The sequence below is a fragment of the Alternaria conjuncta genome (genome assembly GCF_024043145.1).
Source record: "Alternaria conjuncta strain BMP 0040 chromosome Unknown scaffold_24, whole genome shotgun sequence".
NCBI classification, from domain to species: domain Eukaryota; kingdom Fungi; phylum Ascomycota; class Dothideomycetes; order Pleosporales; family Pleosporaceae; genus Alternaria; species Alternaria conjuncta.
The window spans coordinates 38,028-60,211 of NW_026250113.1; the positions used below are offsets into that span (position 1 = coordinate 38,028).

The following is a 22,184-nucleotide window of genomic DNA, read 5'->3' on the forward strand; positions in this document are numbered from 1 at the left end:
GAAATGTCTTCAACTACGGCATTTTAGCAAGCAAGTGAATTCGTGTTCGAACATATCACTGGGGAGGGTAGTAACTGCGTGGAACAATGGTATCGTAGTTATCTCAATCTAACGAGCTCGAATGTCCCCAATATTCCCTCGATTGATGTACCTATTACCCACAGCTAGGTTTGATGCATGCCAAATTCCTTTGCTTCGGTTAGACCTAAGGAAACCGATATAGGGTAGAAGAGAAGAGAAGGCGTCATACCATGAGCTGCGTTGTGATGTATGCAGACCCTTCCATGGCAACCCGAAGCAGGTCTGTCACACGCATCGGCACGACTGCCTCATGCCCTACGAAGTACTGGCTCAGATGGACGACAAAGGGTGTCGCAACCCGCCCTAGTATTGCCAATCCATGCACAGATACTCTGCAATGTACTCATGATGCCTCCATCCCTCATTTCGTGGATGTTACTCTCACTCTCTATCCGCCTCCTCAACTCCTACCAGGACTCAACGGCCTATTAAATCCACCCTGCCGATTCATATACTGCCTAGCCTGCAACTGCTTATCCTTCCTCACCCCAAAATTCTTATCGTTCCCGGGTACCTTTGTGTTCTTCGTGCTTTTGAACCCGCCGAACCCCATGATCTTCAGCATCTCCCACTCGTCGTCGTCCATGTCTTCTGGTTTCTGGCGCTCATCTTTCATCTCGACGTCGGGTGTGGCTTCTTCTTCCTTCTTGATATTGGTAGGGTCGCCGGTGGAGGAACGGGGACCGGTTGGGGGAGGTCGGGCACTGCGAGCAGGAGGCGCATGATCGCTGCGTGGCCCTTTAGGCGGCTGGGGCGAGCGATCGCGGAAGTTGCCCCCGGGGCGCTCGTCTCGTCCACCTCCACCTCCTCTCCTGTCGTCGCGGCCCCGTCCGCGGTCGTGACCACGTCCCCGTCCTCTTCCTCCCCTGACTCCACCGTCGCGCTCGTCTTTGCGGAAGGGCGATCTCGAGCGGTACCGGTTGTCGCGTCGGCCGGCGCCGCGCTCTTGCGGACTGCGTGAGCGGTTGCCGCGGCGCTCGGTGGGTGTGCCGCCTCGATCGCGGCTTTCGCGGGGTGCGCGCCGGGTGTCGCGCTCGAAGGGGTCGCTGTAGGCTGCGCGTGGTCGCTCGTTGTCGGCCATGGTGTGGAGTGGGTTGTGGGGGGTGTGGGGGTGGTTGGCGCAAGGGAATTATTTGGTGAGTTGGGGGAGTTTGGGCGCCAAGGCTGAGGGTTCAGCCCTACCATGGTGCAGGTGCTGTGCGCGAGGCTCAATCACGATGCGTGGAGGTCGAAGAGCTAGGTTAGTAGGCTGAGTATCACTTCACTGATGTCAAGTAAAGCGCAGTATCGATTGATTTTATCATGTTATTCGTCATCCACGATTGCTGCATCTTGAGAAGACGCAACACCATCCGTCCGTGAGACCGTCTCCCAATTCAAGGCAGAAAGCTATCTCGCAATCCGCCCATGTCTCGTTACCTGCGCATAGCGCATCTCGCCTTTCCATCAATGATCGCCGTAACGCCGTGGCCCTACCAGACAGGGTATCTCAGAAGCTGCATTCAAACCTGCGACCAGCGCCTCATCCTCAACCCAACGACCAAGGAAACGCACTCAGATCTCATCCTCCTCCTCGTCAAAGTCATCTTCAGAGCCCATGTCATACAAGATACGCCCACCCTCACCAGCACCCTCACCCTTCTGCGCATCAAAGTAAGGCAGCACGACCTCCTCACGCGCCTGCTTCTGCTTCTCCGTGAGAGCAAGGTTGAAAGTTGAGTTGGGGTTCTCAGCGGCATCTTGAATAAGACCAGACACGTTACCGGCGTATGCGGGCTGCATATCGAGGAGGATGACGTACTCCTGCTTGAGAGTGCCGTTGGGGATGCCGGGCATGGGGTCGTGGTAGTCTTCCGGGCGAGGAGTGCGGAGGAAGTAGGTTTCACCCTCTGGCTTGCCGGACTTGCGGCGGAACTCCGCTTCCATGACTATACCGCGGTTGTCGTTGGCGTCGAGGTCTTGGATGATTCCTTCGGCGGCTTCCAGCATGCCCCAGGTGGGCTCGGGGAGGCTGCGCTCTGCGGCGGCTTTGGCGGCGAGGCAGTGCGCGAAGGACTTGCAGGTTATGATGGAGGTGGCCATGTATTTGATCAGCTCCAGGGGTTGTGGGGCGTATGGTGACTCGGTTGGGTTGTCGAGCAGGTCTTGGTGGTAGATGCCGACGAGGGTGGAAGCGTACTTGTGGACGACGAGCTGGAAGAGCGCGGTCATGTCGACGCCGTAAGTGTAGAGGAGCTCGTGGAGGTTGTCGATGACGACGATGCTCTCCTTGGCATCATCCATGGCCTTGCGCAAAGCCTTCAGGATCTCGTCGCTCGTCATGCCGAAGCCCTGGACGGTGCGGATCGGTGCCATGGCCTGGCCAGACTCGAATGTGACGAAGACGACGTTGACGTTGCGAGAGAGGGCGCGGCGGGTGATCTCGCTAATAAAGATGTCGGCACGCTGGTTGAGGTCATCAAGGACGAGCGTGAAGGGCGATCCATTGGTGCGGACGTTGAGCACCCTGCCCATGAGGTGGATGGAGTGGCGTTGGTGCTGCATGAGGGAGAACGGCTTGTTGAAGGCGCGCGGAACAGGGAGTTCACGTCTACGCTTGCGACGGCCAGTGAAGTTGCGGTTGTCTTTCTTGATCCACTGCGCAGAGTCCCTAGCTCGGATCTTGACCGGTCTCGGAGCAGGCTCGTTGATGTCGAAGTCGTCTGCGAGCCAGCGAGCTTCTTCGATCTGTAGCTCTTCCTGGGCGTTCGCCAACCACTTTGCCAGATCAAACTGGACAGTGCCGTCTGAAGGCAGAGTGTAGGTGGTTTGATTGCTGTAGTCCGGAAACTGGTCAGTCCAGTGGTTGGTGAACTGGTCTAGTAGCAGACTCATGGTTTAGGAGGTGAGGTCCTTGAATGTATGGAAAGATGTGCTTTTGGGGAATTCACTGAGAGTTGTGGAAATGGAGTGTAGCAGTTGAGTGTAGGTTGGAGAGAAAGATTTGAGACTGAAGGAGCTGAAGACTCTGCTTCATCTGTGCGGCAGGGGGCTGGGAGTAACGAGAAGAGTTTTAATCGAGGAGGCTGGTACATGGCCGGCCGATGACGACTGAGTTGACATACCTGAAGTGAAGGTGAAAGGGCGTCTTTTGTGGGTGTGCAGGAGGTAGATTGAGGCTGGATGTCAGAACGACAACAGCGAAGAGATCTCCAGTATCTCTAGGTATATCCTTCTAAGACTCAGGTTGCTCTGACTGTAAAATGCGCAATATCCCCAAGTCTTGGCACAGTCGTGATGGTGTTTTTGCTCGTTCAGTCATTTTCGGCCACGCTATGTAAGGCTCACCACTAGCGGCGTTGCGCCCTCCATGCAGGTGCCCCACATACCCGGTCTCCACCGCGCATCCCATCGCCGCAGCACGAACACGCGCCAGCCAACATGAAGTACACACCATTCCTTCCGACCCCGACATGACAAGCAATGCGCCATTATCTGCGTCGTCGAAGCCGCCACGGCCAAAGTCGCCGCATTTCCCGCCCCACAATGCTCCGCGCGTTTGGTTCATCACAAGAGGCGCATCGCCTATTGCCATCGCGTTAGCGCGACAGGTGCTCGAACATGGCGATTATGTTGTCGCGGGTGTTATGCCGCTGGAGTTTGAGAAAAGAGAAGGGCAGAGTGAGGATTTTCGGACGTTTTTGGAGGATGTGAAACAGACGGACCGATGGCGCGAGCACTTGAGGGTTGTTGGGTTGGATAGTAGGTGAGTGTCCGATGCCGCGAACGAGATGAAGTGTTGCGCGTTGCTAACGGGTCTCTCCATGCAGGGTAGTTGGTCAATGTCAAGCAGCTGTTGCTGAGGCTGTCGAGGCTTTTGGGCGCATCGACGTGTTGTTGTGCGCTGCTAGTGAAGGTTGTGACCTTGCCCTGCTTGACAAAATGAAACTGACAGTTCATGTACAGCTGTGATCGGCTCAGTAGAGGAACTCGCGCAGACCAGCCGCACCAGAAGCCTGGTCGATGAGATCTTCGAGATCAACTTCTTCGCGAATGTCAATATCATCAAAGCCGTACTTCCGATCATGCGCGAACGCAAGAATGGCCACATCATCGTGATAACCGGTATCAGTGAGTCACCATCACTATTTAAGCCATCCTTGACTGACCTCACCCTTTCAGCTGGCCACCTTGGAACCCCAGGCTTAGGCATGTACTGCTCCTCCCAATGGGCCGTCGAAGGCTACTGCGATGTACTCAAGCACCACCCGCAACCCTCACTACCCCATCATCTAACACCCACCAGTCCCTCGCCTACGAAATCGCCCCCTTCAACGTAAAAATGTCCCTCGTCCAAGCCAACATGGAAGTCAACGTCCTCACCAACCGAATAACCTCCGTGCCCCCCATGTCCGAATACCTGCAAGGCGAGAACCCCGCGCCCCTAGCCCGCGAAATCTTCTCCGGCCTCCTCGACAAACTAGAAAGAATCGACAACCCGTCTGCCCATCCCCCCTTCGACGAAAACGCAACAAACGCAACAAAATCCCCCGGCAACGAAAGCGTAACGTCTGACACCAACCCAGACGCGGAGCCCACCATGGGCGATCTACTGAGTTCAGATACGGTGACGAGTTTGTATGCGCCGCTGCCGGTGGGGGTTAAGAGCAATTTGATTGCGGAGACTGTTCATGCGCTTACGGCGATTGGGGGGCATGATAATCCTCCTGCAAGGCATATTGTGGGTACGGAGGGTGTGACGGCTGTGAAGGAGAAGTTGAAGACTACGAGTGAGGAGTTGGAGGACTTTATTGAGGTTAGTGGGGAGGTGGATATTGCGCAGAGGGAGGGGGAGGCGATGGTGGGGTTGGGGTTGGGGGTGGATCATGGGATGATGTGAGGGGGGTTGTGATGAGCATGTTGTATGGAATTATTCATGATGTACGAAGGACCTGCTACATTACTGCGCGTTGGCTCAGTTGGGAGGAATGGCAAGAAGGTCATGATGGATCTCCAATTCGAGCCGCGGCGGAAGCTGCCGAGGTCGCTGCGCCCTGATGACATCATCGACCGTGAACCCAGGGCTCACACATCGGGCACGCTCTTTCTCGCCCTTCCTCTGCGCAACGTCTGAGGCAACGTCTTCCATCCCATATAGCCATGCTCACCCTGCTTCTTTTCCACTCCGTCTATCAATCTGTGCCTTGCGTCCATGTACCACACCCGCCAAACTGCCGGTTGGGTCAGCGCACGTCTTCAGCAGCCTCGGATCCGGATCGCACTCACTCAACAGGACCGCGAGGGTCAAAGGAACCGCGATGACTGCGACAAAGGATCAGCGCGCGTCTTACGAGCAGGTCGTGGCAGTTCACATACCCCACAACAGCCAAAAGTCCTGCGAAACGGTGATATGATGCGGCCACTCATCCTGCAGCTTCATGAACTGGCTACCGAAGATGGAAGCTACCGTGCCTAGCGGCATGAACCATAGCGTCATGACGGCGATTGTCTTCATACTCTGGTTCTCCGACTGCATCAACTTGCTATCGCCCTGGGTGACGATGTTGAACGACAAGCCGATAATGTTTGAGATCCGCGCATTGAGACTTGTCAGCCGTCGCTGCGTCGATTCGAATAGAGTCTGTCGATATTTGAGTGCTTCTTTGGTTTGTCTCTGTAAGGTATTTGGCTCAGTGCCCATCAGCGCTGTATGATGGGTATACAGATCGTTTAGTGTGGCTAATGCTGCTTCACAGTTCTCGTGGAGGTATATGGCATGCTTGGCCAGGTTGTGGAGCCCAGTGAAGAGGTCCTTCGGCAGTTCCTCTGTCGCCTTTCCAACCCTACTGGCTATCCCTAAAGTTTGCTGACAGCACATTAGCATGACACTTGATCGAACAAGGAGCGCACGCACTGTTTCCAAAGGCCCGAACGTATCCGACACAGCCCAGGCCGTCCAGTCTAGGAGCTTGTACATCTCCTCGAACACGAGCTCGAGCAGCATATGCGGATCTTCCAGCAATGCCTCGCACGATGTCGTCTTCGTCAGTGCCCGAATTCGGCCCCGTAGGGTACTGGGTGCGCCGAAACATATCAGCTCTACCGCGGCTTTGGTCGGGCTAGGAGCCAACGTCTTATCGCTGTCAGAACTCGATGTTCGTACAGGCGGAGGCGGGTCGTCTGATTGTTTCCGGATCTTCAACACGATGCCTGTCTTGATCCAGGAAAAGTTCGCCTGGCTTTGAGCTCGCGCCGCCTGTCGACTCTTAGCTTCTTTGCCCTCAGCCTCCACGAAACCTGGGCCCGGGGCGATCTTGTTATCGATCACTGCTAACGTTTTACACAAGAGGTGGAACCAGATCCACGTCGTGCCATCGGCGTCTTCGCGCGCTGCGAACGATTGAGAAACGTCTCGGAGGCTCTCGTCCACAAAGGCGCTTGGAATATTGCAGGAATCGAAAAGCTCCACCAGCGTATCTGCTCCTGGTGTTGGTGTGTCGCGGGGCGCAATTCTATGATTATAAGCATCTCGGGTGCTTCTGACGGAGGTACTCACATCACGCGAACCATCCCTTTACTCGCTGACTCGAGATCTGGTACGGATTTCAGACCAAGTTCTTCAATTCCTTCATCAGCGTTATCAAGCCATTCGCAAAGGTCTAGTGTTATGCCAGCGACGTCTGGATGATTCACCGCAGCTGCCACAGCTCTCCTCCGGAACTCGTCAAAGGGTTGGCGATCAGCATTCAGTTGCCGACACAAAGTCGTCTTCTTGATTGGTTTCATTGCGGTCAAATGCGACAGTAGAAGTGCGAATACTATGACTTGCAGATATCTCTCAATGCTCCAGCACTTGCCTGCGTCGCATGAATACTCTACTGATAGCGGCAACACGAGGGCGTCCGTCCGATTGCACTGCCCGTTTATCAGCCCCGGTCAACCATGCGGGTAACATCAGCGCCACAGGTTTCGACGAAACCGTAACCGCGCACCCTGTCAAGCGAGAATCTGCCTAGCATCGCTCTCGTGGTGTGATATACGGAAGCATGCGGCCACGGGCCAGCGGTTCTGCGCTTGGCGCTTTTCAGCTTTGGTCGGAAGCGGTAAACGCAATTTCGAGAGCTGAAGGGAGTGTCCGAGCGAGCCTATCGGCAGAGGCCGTCAGCGCTACGCTATTGGTGGCGCAAGGCTGAGGATGCCAAGATGGCAGCTGGTAAACAGCCGAGCCCCTCGAAATGGGACTGTACGCGAGAATGCGAAAAGCGGTACCTGTCAAGTTCAATCCAACAGCAAGACACGTTGGTGTTCATGCGCACCATGAAGAGTACATCCTCAGACCTCTGCGCCGGGCGAGTGTCGCTACTACACCCGTTAGACGCACGCATGGCTTCGAAGAACACAACAACGTTTTGCGAACGTTTGTTGCGGATGTCTAGGGTACCTACCTTTCTAAGAGGCTGAACTTCAACGAATGGCCTCATGTTATTCGCCGTTTATATGGCGCTCGTCTACGAGGCGGCAAGCCCCGCGTACTGTACGCATGAACAACGCTTCAAGCCACACCAGATTACTAGGCTAGGCGAATATGCAAAGTCCCCGAGGTCGCCCACCGCGCCAACAAAGCCAAGAAATGGACAACATCCACTCCGATGATTGACACCCACATGGAGTGTCACCACCGTGTGGTACTGAAGGCCGCATGGATAAGGCCTCGACCCTTTCTGGACATGTCTCCTGCATACAGGGTCCACCCAAACGCCACGATATCGTGAAGTGGAAGTTAGAGGGTCCAAATGCGAGAGAATGGCCAATCCAAGAAAGGTAAATTTCGAGCTGAAGTCCAGGATACAGTCAAAAGCAACGACTCCAAAAATGCGCGCGTCCAGGCAGGCGCTTTACCCTCGTGCCACCTGACCACATTCTATTAACGGACCTGAGCCTGATAAGACTAAACACGATCGCCGGCCTTAAGGTCTCCAAATTGTACGTTCAAGACTACCGCCGCTCAGTTTCACAAGCCGATGTTGAATGGTACAAAGACTCTCCGGCCTCCACGTCGATCACCCGCTAACCATCCCAAGGCTTATCCTCCAGATCTCTCTGGAAGACACGGAGGTGGCTTTGATCCCAGCAGTGGCACCTTTGTACAAGTACCGCCGTATCAGCAATCTTATCCCGTACGTCTTTGCTCCCGTCCTGACGATTCATAATACTCGCCTGACAGCTTTCATCAGACGCAATCGCATCACTGCGGTGGAGGTGGTTACGACCCAAACAACACTTCTCTGAAGCCTGCGGTTGTTGTGCAACACCAACCAGTCCCACACCCACAGCCCACGGTCGCGCCTCAAGTACGTTCCCGCTTCTCCGTTCTCCATGCCTTTCTCATAGATGCACAGGCACCAGTTGAATATTATCATCAGCCACATCAACAGTATCAACAACCGCCGCTCCAGCATTCCAACCAGCATTCAAGCTTCATAAATCGACTGTGTGCCTGCTTTGCCTAGCGTTACTTGCGTGATGGCAAAGATGATCGGCAATGACGCTCAGGCATCCGTCCGCGAAGTTGCACCATATGGACATCCCCCTGCCCCTCAAGACGATCATGAAGCCAACCAGAGGCGTCTAGGACAGTCAGTGATAGAGGTATGAGGCTCGGAATTTGGAGTACTGTCACCTGCTGACGCAAGCAAGCGGAACGGGTTAATCGCTCCCAAGGGATACGCACACATCTTCTCCCCGTGGACTACGATGAAGTGGGAGCGCCCCAACTTCTACCGCAAGCCCGGTCTTGCGTACCAGAAGCTTGGTCAGCACCGACATCGAGACATCTTTGACCGCGAATGGACTGGTGACTACGACGACCGCTACATCTCATCTTGGGACGGAAAGGTCTCCAAGCTCGTCGTACAAGCTGTCGACGATATCTACGAGAATAATACAGGATCTACCTACAGGCGAACCTTCGTCCGCAACGTCGCGCCTGTCTACATGCGATTGGCGAACTGGCCGTTCAACCACATCGACTTCTCGCGCCATGGCGGCAATATCCCTAACGAAGACCTTCCTATGCTTTGTCTCAAGTGGTTCGTCGCATCCTGCTTCATCACGATCTTTGTGAGTTCACTTCAACCGCGGCTTGATGTCTTAGCTGAGAGTGATCTAGATCTCCAGTCCGAGCCCTGCTGAGATCGCTTCCCGCAACGGAGGCAGTTATGACGGCTTGCCATACCAGTACTTTGGGTATCCCAAGGTTGCCAAGAACGCGATTGAGATGCACAGGCCTCAAGGCCACGCTTCGAGTCAAGCTAACCCGATTGCCGAACGTGTGTTGCGTCCTCGGTATCTCTGCTTCTTGCGAGAGCCAGGAAGGCCGGCCATCATCACAAAGGTCGACGATTGGTAGGTCAACAATGGCGTACCTCTATTTCATCTCTGACATCTGCAGGCTGGCTCAACATGATGCTCACGATCTCTCGTACGTCTTCATCGCGTATACAGCTGAGCAGTTCAACACTCCCGAAGACTTCGGAGTTCTACATCAAATGGCTGACGTTGCGGCGCGCAATGCCGGCGTTATTGCGTATTGGGTGGGGTGCTCTTGCATGCCCGATGACCAGCTCGAGGAAGATGTAAGCACATAACTCAGTCAATATGGTTGTAGCTTCGCTAACGACTCTCGGAGGTCTACCGCATATGCGACGTCATTCGAGGCGCGCACTCTCTCGCAATCGCAGTGTGCCCTCCAGCGAACAACCGCTATGAGATCAACACACCTGATCTCATGCTTCAGCAATGGGGCTACCGAGTGTGGACGTTCCCCGAGGTCCTCTTGGCGCCCGCTGGTAAAGCCATCTGCGTCTACGTGCGCGACAGCGATCTGTCGCAGCCATTACAGGTGCCAAAGAACCAGTTCGCTGCCCGCGTCTGGCAGAACGATGCGCACATCGCGCGACAGGTAAGATGGCCTCCAACACCGACATTCACATGACAGCTAATCCCCGCAGCTCATCGACCATTACGAAGGAAACTTGATTCTCAGCCAGCTCGAGCTGGTCACGCTTGCTCTCGAGTGCTTGCATAACCGCGACACCACGGAGCATCTCCCCGGTGATCACAGCTACGCATTGATGGGTTTGCTCCGTGTCAGGCCACAAATCGATCGCACAGACTCCGCCTTCCAGGCGTTCGCTCGGTACGTCGTGACTCGACTACATTCACTCGTCGCATTGCTAAGATCTCACAGACTCTCTCTTGCGAATGGCAGCGATCAGCTCCTCGAACGCCTGATCTGCATGCTGCCCAAACACCCAGACCAGCCTTGGCATTCCATGGACGACGCGTATAACGCCAAGCTCTGGGACATACTGCCACAAGATGTCGGCATCGCCGGTGTCGGAGAAGACGACAGCATCATCCTTGATGGTTGTCGGGCTGCGAACGTTCGGTGGAAGTCTTTTACACCTGTCGCTCACACCCGGCGTGACTCTTGGAAGCGCTTTCTAGCAAAGGGAATGCTCCGCCTCAGCGGGGTCATATTCATCGCTGCATGTGTGCTTATCGCGTTTCCTGGCCCCACGAACACTATCGGCATCATCTTGCTACTCTACTCCCTGGTAGTCATGGGCCTATCGCCATGGCTTCTACGCCTTCTCTTCCTTGGCAAGTTCTGGGAACAGCAATGCTGGTTCTTTGGCTTCGAAGGTTACATGGACCTGGACACGATCGAGAGCCAGATCTTTGGTGGCAGGCTTGGGCGCATGAAGTGGACCGTATGTATGCTCTCGTCCTGTTATTGACGTCGTGCTAATCTTGTCGTCGCAATTCATAGGCAGCAGCTAGCCCGTTATCGAGACATCATCGCAATATTCACGGCGAGTGCGTTCCCGTCGATCCGACTTCCGATCCTGCTGTCGCAGCTCTCGTACATCGAGCGAAGACTGCTGGACCAGGAGATCAACGCGTCTTTACCCTCGTCGACACCGGTAACATGACTGCAACGCTCTTTCTCGCGGAGCGTCCACCCGTGTGCTTCCTCATGGCCGGCTCTGAAGGCGGTATGAAGCGCATCATCGGCTGTTCTTACGACTGGACTACCGCGACGATGTATAGAGAGACTGTGTTACGGATGGGGACCCAGTTCGAAGACAAGATGCAGCGTGTTGGTCGCGTGAAGATCGGCTTCAAGCGTAAGCAGCATCCTTTTGGACCGTTCGATCAGGTCGGTGAGGCGGTGGGAAAGGAGATGCAGTGAGACCCGCTTTTCTTACATCTTTTGTCTTGTGTGTCAGGCTACATTCGGCCATAATAGGAGTGATCGATGGCGGATCAGGTACTTTACAGTCTTCGCGATATCCTTATCCGCTTCAAGTAGTTGGACAATTTCATCGTCATCTTCATGGCCTTGCATCATTCAAAGCTCGTGTAGGATCCAATGCTATGTCGACGTCTCAAGCGTACTTGGGCCCTGGGTGTAGTATTGATCAGTGCGGCGAAGCACTCTGCTGGTGGTGTGGACTGGACTCCTTCACCGATGCAGTTAGCTTGACCCACGCTTTTGCTACTAACGAGTGACTCTCCCCACACTACTCCAAGTTGTTGATTGCACTTTAGAGTACTTGTTAGTGGTAGACTGAGCTATTAGATGCACAACAAGGCGCGTGGACGACCATCCGATAAGACCCTGAATTCTCGCGACAATGCAGTGGCTATTCTTTCTTCTGTCAACAGCCTCCATGGCTAGTACATCATATGCAGCACCACTCGATAGCCCGACTTCAGGGCTCTATGAGAACACAACAGCGGTAGCCAACGCGGAAGTCAACGTGGCTTCCACAAAGTACGTTTGGTCTGGTCTCGGCGACTCGTGGGCAGTAAGTACCTGAATACGCTATCGTCTCGTCGAAGACGTTCGCTGAACGTGGAATAGAGCGGCGTCTCATACGGCTTCTTCGGAACCACCGACTACGACGGAAACATGGACCACTGCCTCCGCATCAACCACGCCTACGCCCCGCAGATGAGCCACGACAACTCCTGGATCCCCGAAGGCCGCGAGCAAGAGTTCCACTTCCAGTCCTGCTCAGGAACCCGCTGGCGACAGATCGACGCAGAGCCGCATTTGGGCCATATCCAGTTGAACGACGTCCCTGACAACGTCGACATGATCGTGTTACAGGCCGGCGGCAACAACGCGAACTTCGCTCGCGTCGCATACGCATGTATCTTCGCGCCCCAAGGAGCGGATTACGGTCCCGAGTATCCCGATCAAAACGGTCAGTGTTTCAAGGAACTCGAGGCGACGAAGCAGTACATCCTGGGTACAGGACGCGACCAGCTTTTCCAAGATGCGCGATGGATTGTCAATCAAGTCTTTGATCATCCCAAGACTAAGAAGAACCCCAAGTTCCGGCTCTTTGTAGTTGGCTACTTCCAGTTCTTCTTCGACGAGGGCGGCGAGGGCGATTGGTGTAGTAATGTGAGCTTCGGTCTGCGGTCTAGTGATCGTCCGAGGCTTAGTCTTGCTTTGAGGAAGCGCGTTAATGCGCTTATTCGCTATCTTAATAAGGCCATCGAAAATGGAGTCAAAGGCAGCTTCCATCCGGAGCGGGCGACCTTTGTCGATACCGACCAGAATCTTGAAGGACACCGTTTCTGCCAACCTGGTCATACGCTGTATGACCAATACTTTGGCGACAATGTATATCTTTGGAACATGTCTCCGAGCGGTATCTTCAGTTGGCAGGGCGAGATGGTGGGAGGTATAGACGATGGCGATGGTAACGCAGAGGAGGGACGCCAGCCGACGCAAGCTGAATTCGAGCACTGGCTTGAGACCGGTAGATTTACCGATGACCCTCGCGAGATCGAGTTCAACTTGACTGCCGCGCTCCAGTCGGGCAACGATATAGCCATCGCAGATGATCCAGATAACCTGCAATGGCTCGATATGATCGGCCCGTATCAGCAGAACTACCCCGGTTTGACACTTCGACCTTTCCACCCCACCGAGAGCGGCTACCGTGAGATGGCCAAGGCGATCATGGCGAAAGTGAAAGAGAAGCTTAAGATCGATTACCCGCCTAAACCTGCTCCAGCTCCGACTCCATCAAAGCCGAAGGCCACCCATTCGATCCAGATCTTGCTGGCTGGCTACGGTGCTAGCAAGTGGTGGCAGATCTACCAGGGCCCGCTAGGTGTACCAGTCAAACTTTGTGTCGACGATGGCCGCTTCAAGGATGCTGTCATTGACGAAGAAAAAATTAAGAAGGACATGTATCAGAACGACGCCAATATCCACGATCCACCTTACGTGACGGCGGGCAAGAAGTGGCCTCTTAAGATCGATGGCGAGGAAGACTGTTCTTTCGAATCCGGCGCTAACAGTCCTGGGTTTCTCAAGTGCGGAGGTGGTCTAGAACTGGACTTCGCGGCCGATCCTCAAAAGGGTGATAAGACTGTTACTTGCGGAGCGGTGCAGGGCCGGTTGGATAATGTAAGGTTGCATCGCGCGTGGTATGTCGAGTACTGAGCTATGCACTCAGCTGACGGGCGACTTGGTGTTGTTGTGCCATATCCGCTGGACGGTCTCATAAATGAAGATATCGAGTAGGCGGATTGCGGGCTGTATTAGTACGGAGATCAATGCTCGACGACACGCTGAAAGGATTTAGACTTCTGGGTTTCACGTTTGGTGGGTATCATCTGTTCCCCTGAACAGAGTGAGATATCGATGTACATCTAGGTAGACAATGGACAAATATGTAATGTGGTGACCAAGTCTCTTCTGATCGCAAGTCCGTGATGACCATTATTGAGGAAGCCGCATGTAGATCTCACTCATCGCCAGCTGCACGACGGACGATGCTAGTCACATGACGTGCCGCATATGACAAAAAATTCGATAGGTCTTGAGCTGCTGCTGATGCCGGGCTGGTCGTAGTGTGCTGTCGGCGAAAGCGCGTGTGTTGACGCTGAGGACGCGATAAGTGAAATTCAAGAAGACACGACGCGTCCCGTCGCGTGTGTGGGCCATGATTAGTCAGCATTGCCAAAGCCACCCTAGCTTCCTTTCAGTGGCCCCCTGCGGTGCAAGATCACCATCGGCAGCCTGGCTCAGCATCGATTTGCGCAGTCTACATCTAAGCATTTCACGTTGCTGTAGATTGCGACGATTTTCTGAGATGCATCAAAGAGTATTCCGCGTGACCGTACCGCTGCAATGTCGCTGCCGCATCAAAGCTATTGCAATCATACCGTATACCAAAGCACAATCTCAAAGACCAAGCCCAACCTAGGATCAGACCGCAGTCTGAGTCAAAGGCGCACTCTGTTCTTTCTGAATGTCGCTGCCGCGGCCGAATTCGCCGGTGCGAGGACGTACACCTTGCGTGGTGAAGACGCGACAACGCTCCAACACCCTCATAATGACTGATGAGCTCGAAAAAGACCGAATATCCAGCAGGCCTTCAATTTCACGGTGTGCACGAAGCGCTACCACTAACGCATCTGCTCCAGCCCAGACTGACCTGTATACTTAGCCATGCAGGCGCGTAGCAGGCTCTCTTCTCGCAGCTACATGCAATCGAACGATCGCAAAGCACATCACCTGAGACATTCGGCACAGATCAGTCAATTTGGACATTATCTTTGAAACCTAACCACCTATCTGGAGCCATGTGGGCGTGTTGCTGGGCGCTCGCGTGCGATACCGGCCGCCAGGTAATTGTAAGACATCTTCCTCTTCCCTAAGAACAGCACGCGCCTCACGCACTCGCGTCTCTGTTTACTGTATACACACGCTATGTTTGATCTCGTCCGTTCTTTGTGGGATCTAGTTGCTTTACCACATTATCATTTTACCGTTACATCCCACTTGCATCATCATCATCGTCATTGACCTAAGGTCACCTCACCCGCGCTTCTTCGCATACCGTATCTTTCCCTTCACGATGGAAGACAACTCCGACGTCACTCTCCGCCCTGACCTTGGTCTTCGCATCATGAACTTCAGACTTCCGTCAGCAAGGAAACTTTCCCTCGTCCTGCTTACCATATTCGCACTGTTCGCCGCACTCGCCGCTACCTCCTCCTTCACAACGATAACCGCATTCGCAACCTCCGCCATCAAACTGGCAACCTTCGCCCTCAAATTCGTGCCTTCGTCTGTCAAAGCACCCATTCAGATCTCGAACGTCACGTTCAACTACGTGGCTAGCGTCGCGGACGACGGAAAGAATATGATGGACTTGTCGGCCTGGGTCCACAGCATAATCATTTCGGTGACACAAAAGGTCTCCATGGTTCTCAAGTGGCTACTGGTCCTGGCACTGTTTCTGACACTGAATTCAAGCATCTGTGCCATAGAACGCAAGGAGGCTGAGAAGACAAAGGCACTTGGATCTGTCGCATGCATCGCGCCTATCCATGCCCCAGGGAATGCGGCCGACGGTGTGCTTATCCATGCCCCAGTGGATGCGACCGATAGGGTGCTTATCCATGCCCCAGGGAATGCGCCCGATAAAGTGCTAGTACACAAGAAGATATCCACGGTGGTTGAGCAAATTGAGACACCGTGGTCCACTAAGGTTTACAAGACCGTCACCGAGACTGTGACTACAACGGAGAAAACAGAGAGATCGGTAACAAGAGGAGCACCGGATCACCGTCTGATGGGCTATTAACTTAGACCTGCGTCGTCATGGGTAAGTCGTAGCTGTCAGAAATGCATGTGAGACATATACTAACTTCGTATCATCATCTCTTCAGCACGATGGAGTACCGAGGCATCTACAAGCATATTATCACAGAAGTGAAGGCTGAGGGAGGGACATGAACCTGAAACGGCAATTAGTAGACATTCATAGGGATGTAAAGGAACAAATTGCATTTGAGATCGCCGTACGAAGCACATAGGGGAAGTACTGGTAGCTCATGTTTTCGTTTGTATTCAATATTAGCGCAGCACAATAAATAAACGCATTAACTAGATCCTTCTTCGCATGAGCAACAAAGCACATCACCAACCATTCTCGTACAGCAAACATGAGTCCACGCTACATTTCACCTTCCGCACCACTCTTTCTTTCCAACAAGCCGAAATCACCACCTCACCAGCTATCCCTCATCCTCACATCTCCAACCTACACACTCACCCCAAACCCATCACCAAACCAACCAAAAACCTCCACTACCCAAATCATGCCCGACCAAAACATTCCCCCCAACACACCCGCTGCCCGCCACGCTGCTGAAAAAAGGTCCTGGATCATCAAAATCTACTGTATCATTGCGTTTTTCGACTTGGGGATTTTTGGCCTATTCCCGAATTGGTGGGCAGCAAATAGTCTAGCGGTGGTGACCGCGTTGTTGTATCTGGGGGTGCGTTATTTGGCGAACATCCATGCGGCAGCCCAGGAAGGTGATGGAGGTGATGATGTTGAACTAAGAGAGGGTGTGGTTCACAACATGGTTATGGAATACATGGCGGGAGATGGTGAGGCGTGTGGGGATGATGCTGAGGGATTGGGGGATGCGGAAGAAAACAACGACGATGATGGTGGAGAAGACGAACATGAGGATCACGGCGAGGAGCCAGAAGAAATAGAGATGGAGGACGGAGCTGCTCACGAGATTCGTTCAACGCAGATTAACATTCACATACACCGAGGTGGGAGCATGTACATCAACATGATGCAGGGTGGAACGTTGCTTGTTAATGTTTTCGGGGAGGTAGACGGTATGGATTCGGAATGAGGGTAGCAGATCGCAAGCTGAACAGATCAAGAGAAGAGCACGGAAAGGGGCAGGATAGTAGAAGGGAATGCGCTAGGTTCTGTGAATGCTGGACCTGCTCTCACGAGTGTCCGCGCTTGATTTGGTTCTGGGAAGTATATAGGTGACGTATGCGTAAGAAGATGTTGTTGAAAGTATCAAATGTTCCAACCACCGCCATGCTATCAAGCTACTCCTCCGTGTTAGGCGGGTCCACAGTTTTGCTTCCTTTGAATATCTTGCCGAGAAACCGGGGTTATACGTCCGTGTCCAGTGACTTCTTGGCCTTTTTAGCCACAGCAGTCACCTCCGTAGGAACAATGCTGAACTCCACAGCCGGACCCAATCCAGTATGCTTAACAGTCTCGTTACCCGTATACGTATACCTCACTTCACCCCTACCACATGTCAGCTCTCCCCATTCCTTAAACCCCCACCACCTCGCATATGATATACTCACTGCATAAACGTGTACTGCACACTAACAGTCGCACCGACATCACTCCCGCGGTTGAACTCTTGCGTCTGCACATCGCCCGGTACATCAATCCCAACTACACCGCAAGATTTGTAGCCACCCTGCAGACTTGTGCCAGAGCAGAATTCCGCATTGAAGGCTGGCTGGCCAGAGGGACCGGTGGGCGCGGTGACGTTGAAGGAGTAGCGGCAGGCGGATGCGGTGCAGACGCTGCTGAAGTCGGTGACGTCCCAGGTCCAGTCTGCGTTACGGGGGAGGGCCGTTGCGGATGCGCCGGTGGCGAGAAGAGCGAGGGCGGTGATCTTGAACAGCATGTTGAGTGTTTGGGATGGGTGGATGCGAAGTCTGTTGGTCTTGTCGGTGTTGGTTTCCTCTCCCACTATGCGACGAGGCGGCTTTATAGGTCTACTCATCGTATATCGGGCGATCGTAGCAACACAAAGCGTATGTCGCCTTCATGACGATGGAGCCGATGTGACGTCGCATAGCCACGATACGTCGAGGTGTCTAGGGCAACTGATCCGGAACGAGAATTATTTCCGTGCTTTACTACGCCACTCGTATGCGCAATGCTCGGCTGCAAGGGCACGCAAATCATCGCTGTACGACGGCTACGGCGTTGCGGCATATCCTCTAACGATTGCCGCTTTGGGAGGGTTGATGATTGTTCCACAGTGCTTACTGATGGTGACAAGTGTGGCAGCGGGTGCCAAGAAAGGAAACACGCAAGAATAGATCAACTGCAGGACCCCAGTGACGCGTCCGTGGTTCGTATTTAGACCCCGGGGAGTAAACCATCATAGCCGACGGTAATGAGGTCGTCCTCGTATCCCACATTGGTAACTGCCACAACCCCTCACGTAGGCACGGTCAACGTCTCGCCCGTAGTAACTCTTTTCTTGCTCACTGGTGATCCCGTATAAACATGGCTATCGGTAACAGATCTCATCATGCCAGGTCGCCGTTGTGTACTAGGCAAGTCGAATGGGCTGGCATGGCCATGTGTGGATCCCGGGATCACAAATCTAGGTCTGCTACCAGGTGTGGCAACTGGGTCCGCAGGTATCTCGGGGGGCGGAGGTTCGGCCAGCGGGTCGGAGAGAAAGAGCGCCAGGAGCTTCTCGACGATGTCGCGCATACGATCGGGTGTGGCGTGCAACGGTTTCTCGGACATGTGCTTTCTCTGTAGTATCGTCAGCGAGCGTTTCAAATGTAGGTTCACGCGTCTTACCAGTGCTAATTGTGCACCCTTGAAGGTTTGGTGGTATATCAACTTGTACTCGTCGTCCTTCGCCGCCTCTTCTGCAGCTGCTTCTTCACTGCGCTGCTGACTCTCCTCGGCACCAGCCACGGAGGCGCGGCGGGACCTGTTCTGTTTCCGCTGCTGCAAGCCGTGCATGCGCATCGCTGCCATGACCACCTTGACCAGTGCGTCCTTGTTTCGCGACTCGGTTGTCGGCTCTTCGGGCTGTATGGGCACCGTAGCGACCTGCGACAGATTCGATCGCCTGGCATGCGCGTCGGGTTGACCTTTTCGGCTGAGAGGTCTTAAATCGGAGGTTATGCTCGGTGATCGCGAGAGTGGGCGCGAGGAAGGGCGGGCTAGATGGTCGGAAGCAGACGTTGGTCTGGACTCGGAGAAAGATGAGGCTTTCAGATCGATAGAGAGCGACGACTTCCGGTGGGTGTATGCCTGCTGAGACTCGCTCGTGCGGGCTGCTGCTGCCGAGACTGCTCTTCCGCCTCTTCCCCTTGCTTTCTTGTTTGCGATGGTAGCCTCTTCGAATATGTCTCTCGTTCGCTTTGGTGATGTTGGGGGGTTGTGGAATTCGTGCTGCGGCGGAAGGAAATGAGGCTCGGCGTCCATGGGCAGGTCGATGCTGGTGGCATTGAGAAGATCAGACGAAAGTGGCAGTGCGTGAACTCGGAGCTCAGGGAGTAACTCAGTGTGCGCATCGCCGACGTATGAGGACGAGGATGGTGGTGTGGGTAGCCCGGCTGTGGTAGGAGCCGCGATGGTGCCATAGAAGAGGATCTCAGTCACTCTAGGTTTTCGCCCGTCTTCCTCAACCCTTTGGACTTGTACGAGAAACCCAATTGGCGACTGTGATCGCGCCAGGTCCCACCAATCTTTCGCGGCGTTGTTGGGCGCGTGTGCCAGCGTAGGCTTACTCAGCAGTACTGCCTCGAACCAAGCCTGGGTAGCTTCCTCTGTCGTCCATACGCCTAGACTGGGGCCGGCGGCAAGGTATAGTGGAATCTTGGCAGTATCGACCGTGGTGAGGAAGCGCAGAGCCGTCGCGGGAAGGGCTGGGGAAGACGCGACATTTTGCGACGCGAGGCCGACATCTGCGGGGTATTAGAGATTGTTCTTTCCCGATGAATGATGATACGTACCTCTAATAACATTGCCGTCGGGTAGCAGAATATCTCCGCTCCAGATATCCGTCATTGCGGATGTTCATGTAACCTTGGAAGTGTTCGGGTCAGGCAACGCGGGATGCAAGTCGCTATGACGCGCCATTCGCGCTAACAACACGCGAGGGCACGTGCAAGATGGCAACGTCACCCTCATCGTGACCATTCTTCTACGTGGCAGGCTACGTTTCTCGTACTTTTATGAAAGTCTTCAGATGATCTAATGTTTTCATACGCCATCTCCAAGCCACTGCCGAATTATAACATTGTGTGGCGAGATGCCTCCATCGCGTCACCCTCGCACTACCCCAACATCCACCTCTACACACTTCACACTCCACTTCCGTTACTTTTCCTTCTCCTCCTTCCCCTCCGTTCCAATCGCACAAACGTCTTCCCTTATCTGTTCCTTCATACCACTTACCATCTTCTCTATCCACTGCACGCTTTCCTCGTCCACCTTGTCACGCGCATAGCACTCCTTCTCGTTGCGTCTTAGCACATCTCTCTCTTCCAAGCATTCACGCAGATTAGCTCTCACGGCAGCCATGTGATGATTGTGTCTGTGCGCTTGTACTACCCCTCCCTGCAGGGTCTTGTTAAGGGCGTGGTTGCATGTCTGGAGGTCGTGGCTGTAAGCGAGGAGGGCTTGGTCGTTTGTGTAAAGCTCGATGGCGGTAAACACGGCGATGGCGGGTAGGAATAGTAAGAGGAGTCGATTGAGTTCGACGTGGTGGGGGATGAAGATGATGATCAAGAGGACTAGGATGATAGACGCGGCTATCTCGAACCGCAGTGTTGACGCGGCTATTTCGAGCCACCGTGACATGATGAGATGGTATGCGTTGCGTGATTGGGTTTCTTGCCTTCTTCTTCTGTTGATATAACTACCCGTGTTAGTTTGAGTTTGCTACACTCTTTCCAAACCGCAGAGATCAAAGAATGCACCGAGCTACTCCAGGCTTCAGGAAAGATTTCATTGTAACCATGGCTTTCTTTCCCTTTGCACGCAAAACAACACGGAAGATCACTCGGCGTCATCCCATCCTCATCGCATCGCCCCAACGTCTCTCTCCTACTCCACTTCATCCGCGGTTTGAAAACAATTCACAGGCTCAAGCAACCCGAACACCACCATATCAGCACGATCGCCTCAGACCCATCAGTACCACGCACTGCACACCCCATGCAGCCATGTTACCATACGCCATACTTGTCAAATCCAGCATCTTAGCAACGCACTGCTACGCTCTTTTCAGCGAAGATGCTTCCAAAACAATCAAGGTCATACTCGGTATCGCATGTACGCTCACTAGCTGCGATGACTTCAGGCACATCATAAACGACCCGGGTTATCAAACATGCAAACAAGCGCTTGAGTTGAAGCACCAGGCACTTCAAGAGTACGAACATAGTTACAACTTCGTTGCACAACGGAATGATGAACTCAAGAGAATACTTAGGGAGGGCATCGTTGATAATTGGTGGACATTCTTTGAAGAGCACGGCGATGAGGATGATTGGATGGTGAACGTGATGAAATGTTTGCCGGAGGACATTAGGCAAGAGGTCTGGGAGATTGGGAAGCGGAAGAGAAAGCAACTGGAAGGGGAAGGAGAGGGTGAGATGTGATGCGCGGGAACTTAATACAGCAATTCGAGCTCGGTAATTGTTTCTTTCATTTTCAATCTGCTTCTCCTAGACATGTCAGACAAGGCAGCTAGGATCGCCTTCAAAACATCCTGACTCGCCCGCTCAGCCCCTATCGCCCTGTCCCAGCATCTTCCGGCTATCCAACCCGCCCTCTACTGCTTCTTATCCTTCTCTACTCTATCACCCTTCACATCCTTTCCATCCTCCTCCCCACCCGTTAACGCCACTTCCTTCATCCCCCCAAACAAGCCATCTACCTTCATCCCAATATCCCACGGAACATCCCGCCCATGCTCCTCGCAATGCGCGCGGCAATCATCACGAAACCATCTCAGTCCGCTCTTCTCCGTCTCGCATTTGCTTAGTTCAGCTCTCAGAGCGGCGACTCCCTTCATTGGCCTGTTCTCTAGCTTGGTTACTAGAACGGTGTTATTTTGAGTAGTGACGTTGAGATTATGTCCGCATGTATGAAGCCTATGACTGCATGATTGCACAGCTCGGCTGCTTGTGTGAATTTGGTAGGCTGCGGTTACGGCGAGGACGGATACGCTCAGCGAGAGAAATTTGGCCCATTTCGGATAGACGACGATGAGTAGCGGGGAGTGGATGATATCATTGACCAGGAAGCGGGAGGAATAGATTGCAAGAGTTATTAGTCCTGTGATGGTGAACGATGACATGATAAAGCTTAGAATGTGGGCCACGAAACGGTGTTACCGTGATGCTTTTGTTGATATACACAGCTAAACTTATAGGTTCGAGTTTGCTGTACTTTAAACAAACCAAAGAGATCAAAGGG

At 53.7% G+C, this 22,184-nt stretch overlaps 10 protein-coding genes across 10 annotated transcripts; 4 read left to right on the top strand and 6 right to left on the bottom strand.

Annotated features, from left to right (window-relative positions):
- Positions 1–481: 481 nt before the first annotated feature.
- On the bottom strand, positions 482–1,162 carry J4E85_010497 (uncharacterized protein; the record flags this gene model as incomplete). Its single annotated transcript, XM_051474706.1, has 1 exon — positions 482–1,162. The coding sequence occupies one exon, from the start codon at positions 1,160–1,162 to the stop codon at positions 482–484; it is 681 nt and encodes a 226-aa protein (XP_051321382.1).
- A 473-nt stretch (positions 1,163–1,635) lies between these two features.
- On the bottom strand, positions 1,636–2,955 carry J4E85_010498 (uncharacterized protein; the record flags this gene model as incomplete). Its single annotated transcript, XM_051474707.1, has 1 exon — positions 1,636–2,955. One exon carries the CDS (start codon positions 2,953–2,955, stop codon positions 1,636–1,638), a length of 1,320 nt encoding a protein of 439 aa, XP_051321383.1.
- A 578-nt stretch (positions 2,956–3,533) lies between these two features.
- Positions 3,534–4,960, top strand: J4E85_010499 (uncharacterized protein; the record flags this gene model as incomplete). Its single annotated transcript, XM_051474708.1, has 5 exons — positions 3,534–3,826; positions 3,891–3,976; positions 4,027–4,191; positions 4,243–4,313; positions 4,367–4,960. The coding sequence occupies 5 exons, from the start codon at positions 3,534–3,536 to the stop codon at positions 4,958–4,960; spliced, it is 1,209 nt and encodes a 402-aa protein (XP_051321384.1).
- Positions 4,961–5,428: 468 nt separating this feature from the next.
- Positions 5,429–6,846, bottom strand: J4E85_010500 (uncharacterized protein; the record flags this gene model as incomplete). The annotated part of the gene is made up of 2 exons (XM_051474709.1): positions 5,429–6,572; positions 6,617–6,846. 2 exons carry the CDS (start codon positions 6,844–6,846, stop codon positions 5,429–5,431), a joined length of 1,374 nt encoding a protein of 457 aa, XP_051321385.1.
- Positions 6,847–8,583: 1,737 nt separating this feature from the next.
- On the top strand, positions 8,584–11,317 carry J4E85_010501 (uncharacterized protein; the record flags this gene model as incomplete). Its single annotated transcript, XM_051474710.1, has 8 exons — positions 8,584–8,709; positions 8,758–9,180; positions 9,230–9,465; positions 9,512–9,695; positions 9,749–10,021; positions 10,071–10,258; positions 10,310–10,835; positions 10,895–11,317. 8 exons carry the CDS (start codon positions 8,584–8,586, stop codon positions 11,315–11,317), a joined length of 2,379 nt encoding a protein of 792 aa, XP_051321386.1.
- A 481-nt stretch (positions 11,318–11,798) lies between these two features.
- J4E85_010502 (uncharacterized protein) lies at positions 11,799–13,594 on the top strand (the record flags this gene model as incomplete). The annotated part of the gene is made up of 2 exons (XM_051474711.1): positions 11,799–11,936; positions 11,993–13,594. The coding sequence occupies 2 exons, from the start codon at positions 11,799–11,801 to the stop codon at positions 13,592–13,594; spliced, it is 1,740 nt and encodes a 579-aa protein (XP_051321387.1).
- A 1,420-nt stretch (positions 13,595–15,014) lies between these two features.
- On the top strand, positions 15,015–15,746 carry J4E85_010503 (uncharacterized protein; the record flags this gene model as incomplete). The annotated part of the gene is made up of 1 exon (XM_051474712.1): positions 15,015–15,746. One exon carries the CDS (start codon positions 15,015–15,017, stop codon positions 15,744–15,746), a length of 732 nt encoding a protein of 243 aa, XP_051321388.1.
- Positions 15,747–17,092: 1,346 nt separating this feature from the next.
- J4E85_010504 (uncharacterized protein) lies at positions 17,093–17,628 on the bottom strand (the record flags this gene model as incomplete). Its single annotated transcript, XM_051474713.1, has 2 exons — positions 17,093–17,234; positions 17,297–17,628. The coding sequence occupies 2 exons, from the start codon at positions 17,626–17,628 to the stop codon at positions 17,093–17,095; spliced, it is 474 nt and encodes a 157-aa protein (XP_051321389.1).
- A 542-nt stretch (positions 17,629–18,170) lies between these two features.
- J4E85_010505 (uncharacterized protein) lies at positions 18,171–19,766 on the bottom strand (the record flags this gene model as incomplete). The annotated part of the gene is made up of 3 exons (XM_051474714.1): positions 18,171–18,497; positions 18,546–19,663; positions 19,712–19,766. 3 exons carry the CDS (start codon positions 19,764–19,766, stop codon positions 18,171–18,173), a joined length of 1,500 nt encoding a protein of 499 aa, XP_051321390.1.
- A 312-nt stretch (positions 19,767–20,078) lies between these two features.
- On the bottom strand, positions 20,079–20,561 carry J4E85_010506 (uncharacterized protein; the record flags this gene model as incomplete). Its single annotated transcript, XM_051474715.1, has 2 exons — positions 20,079–20,135; positions 20,157–20,561. 2 exons carry the CDS (start codon positions 20,559–20,561, stop codon positions 20,079–20,081), a joined length of 462 nt encoding a protein of 153 aa, XP_051321391.1.
- Between the last annotated feature and the right edge of the window lie 1,623 nt (positions 20,562–22,184).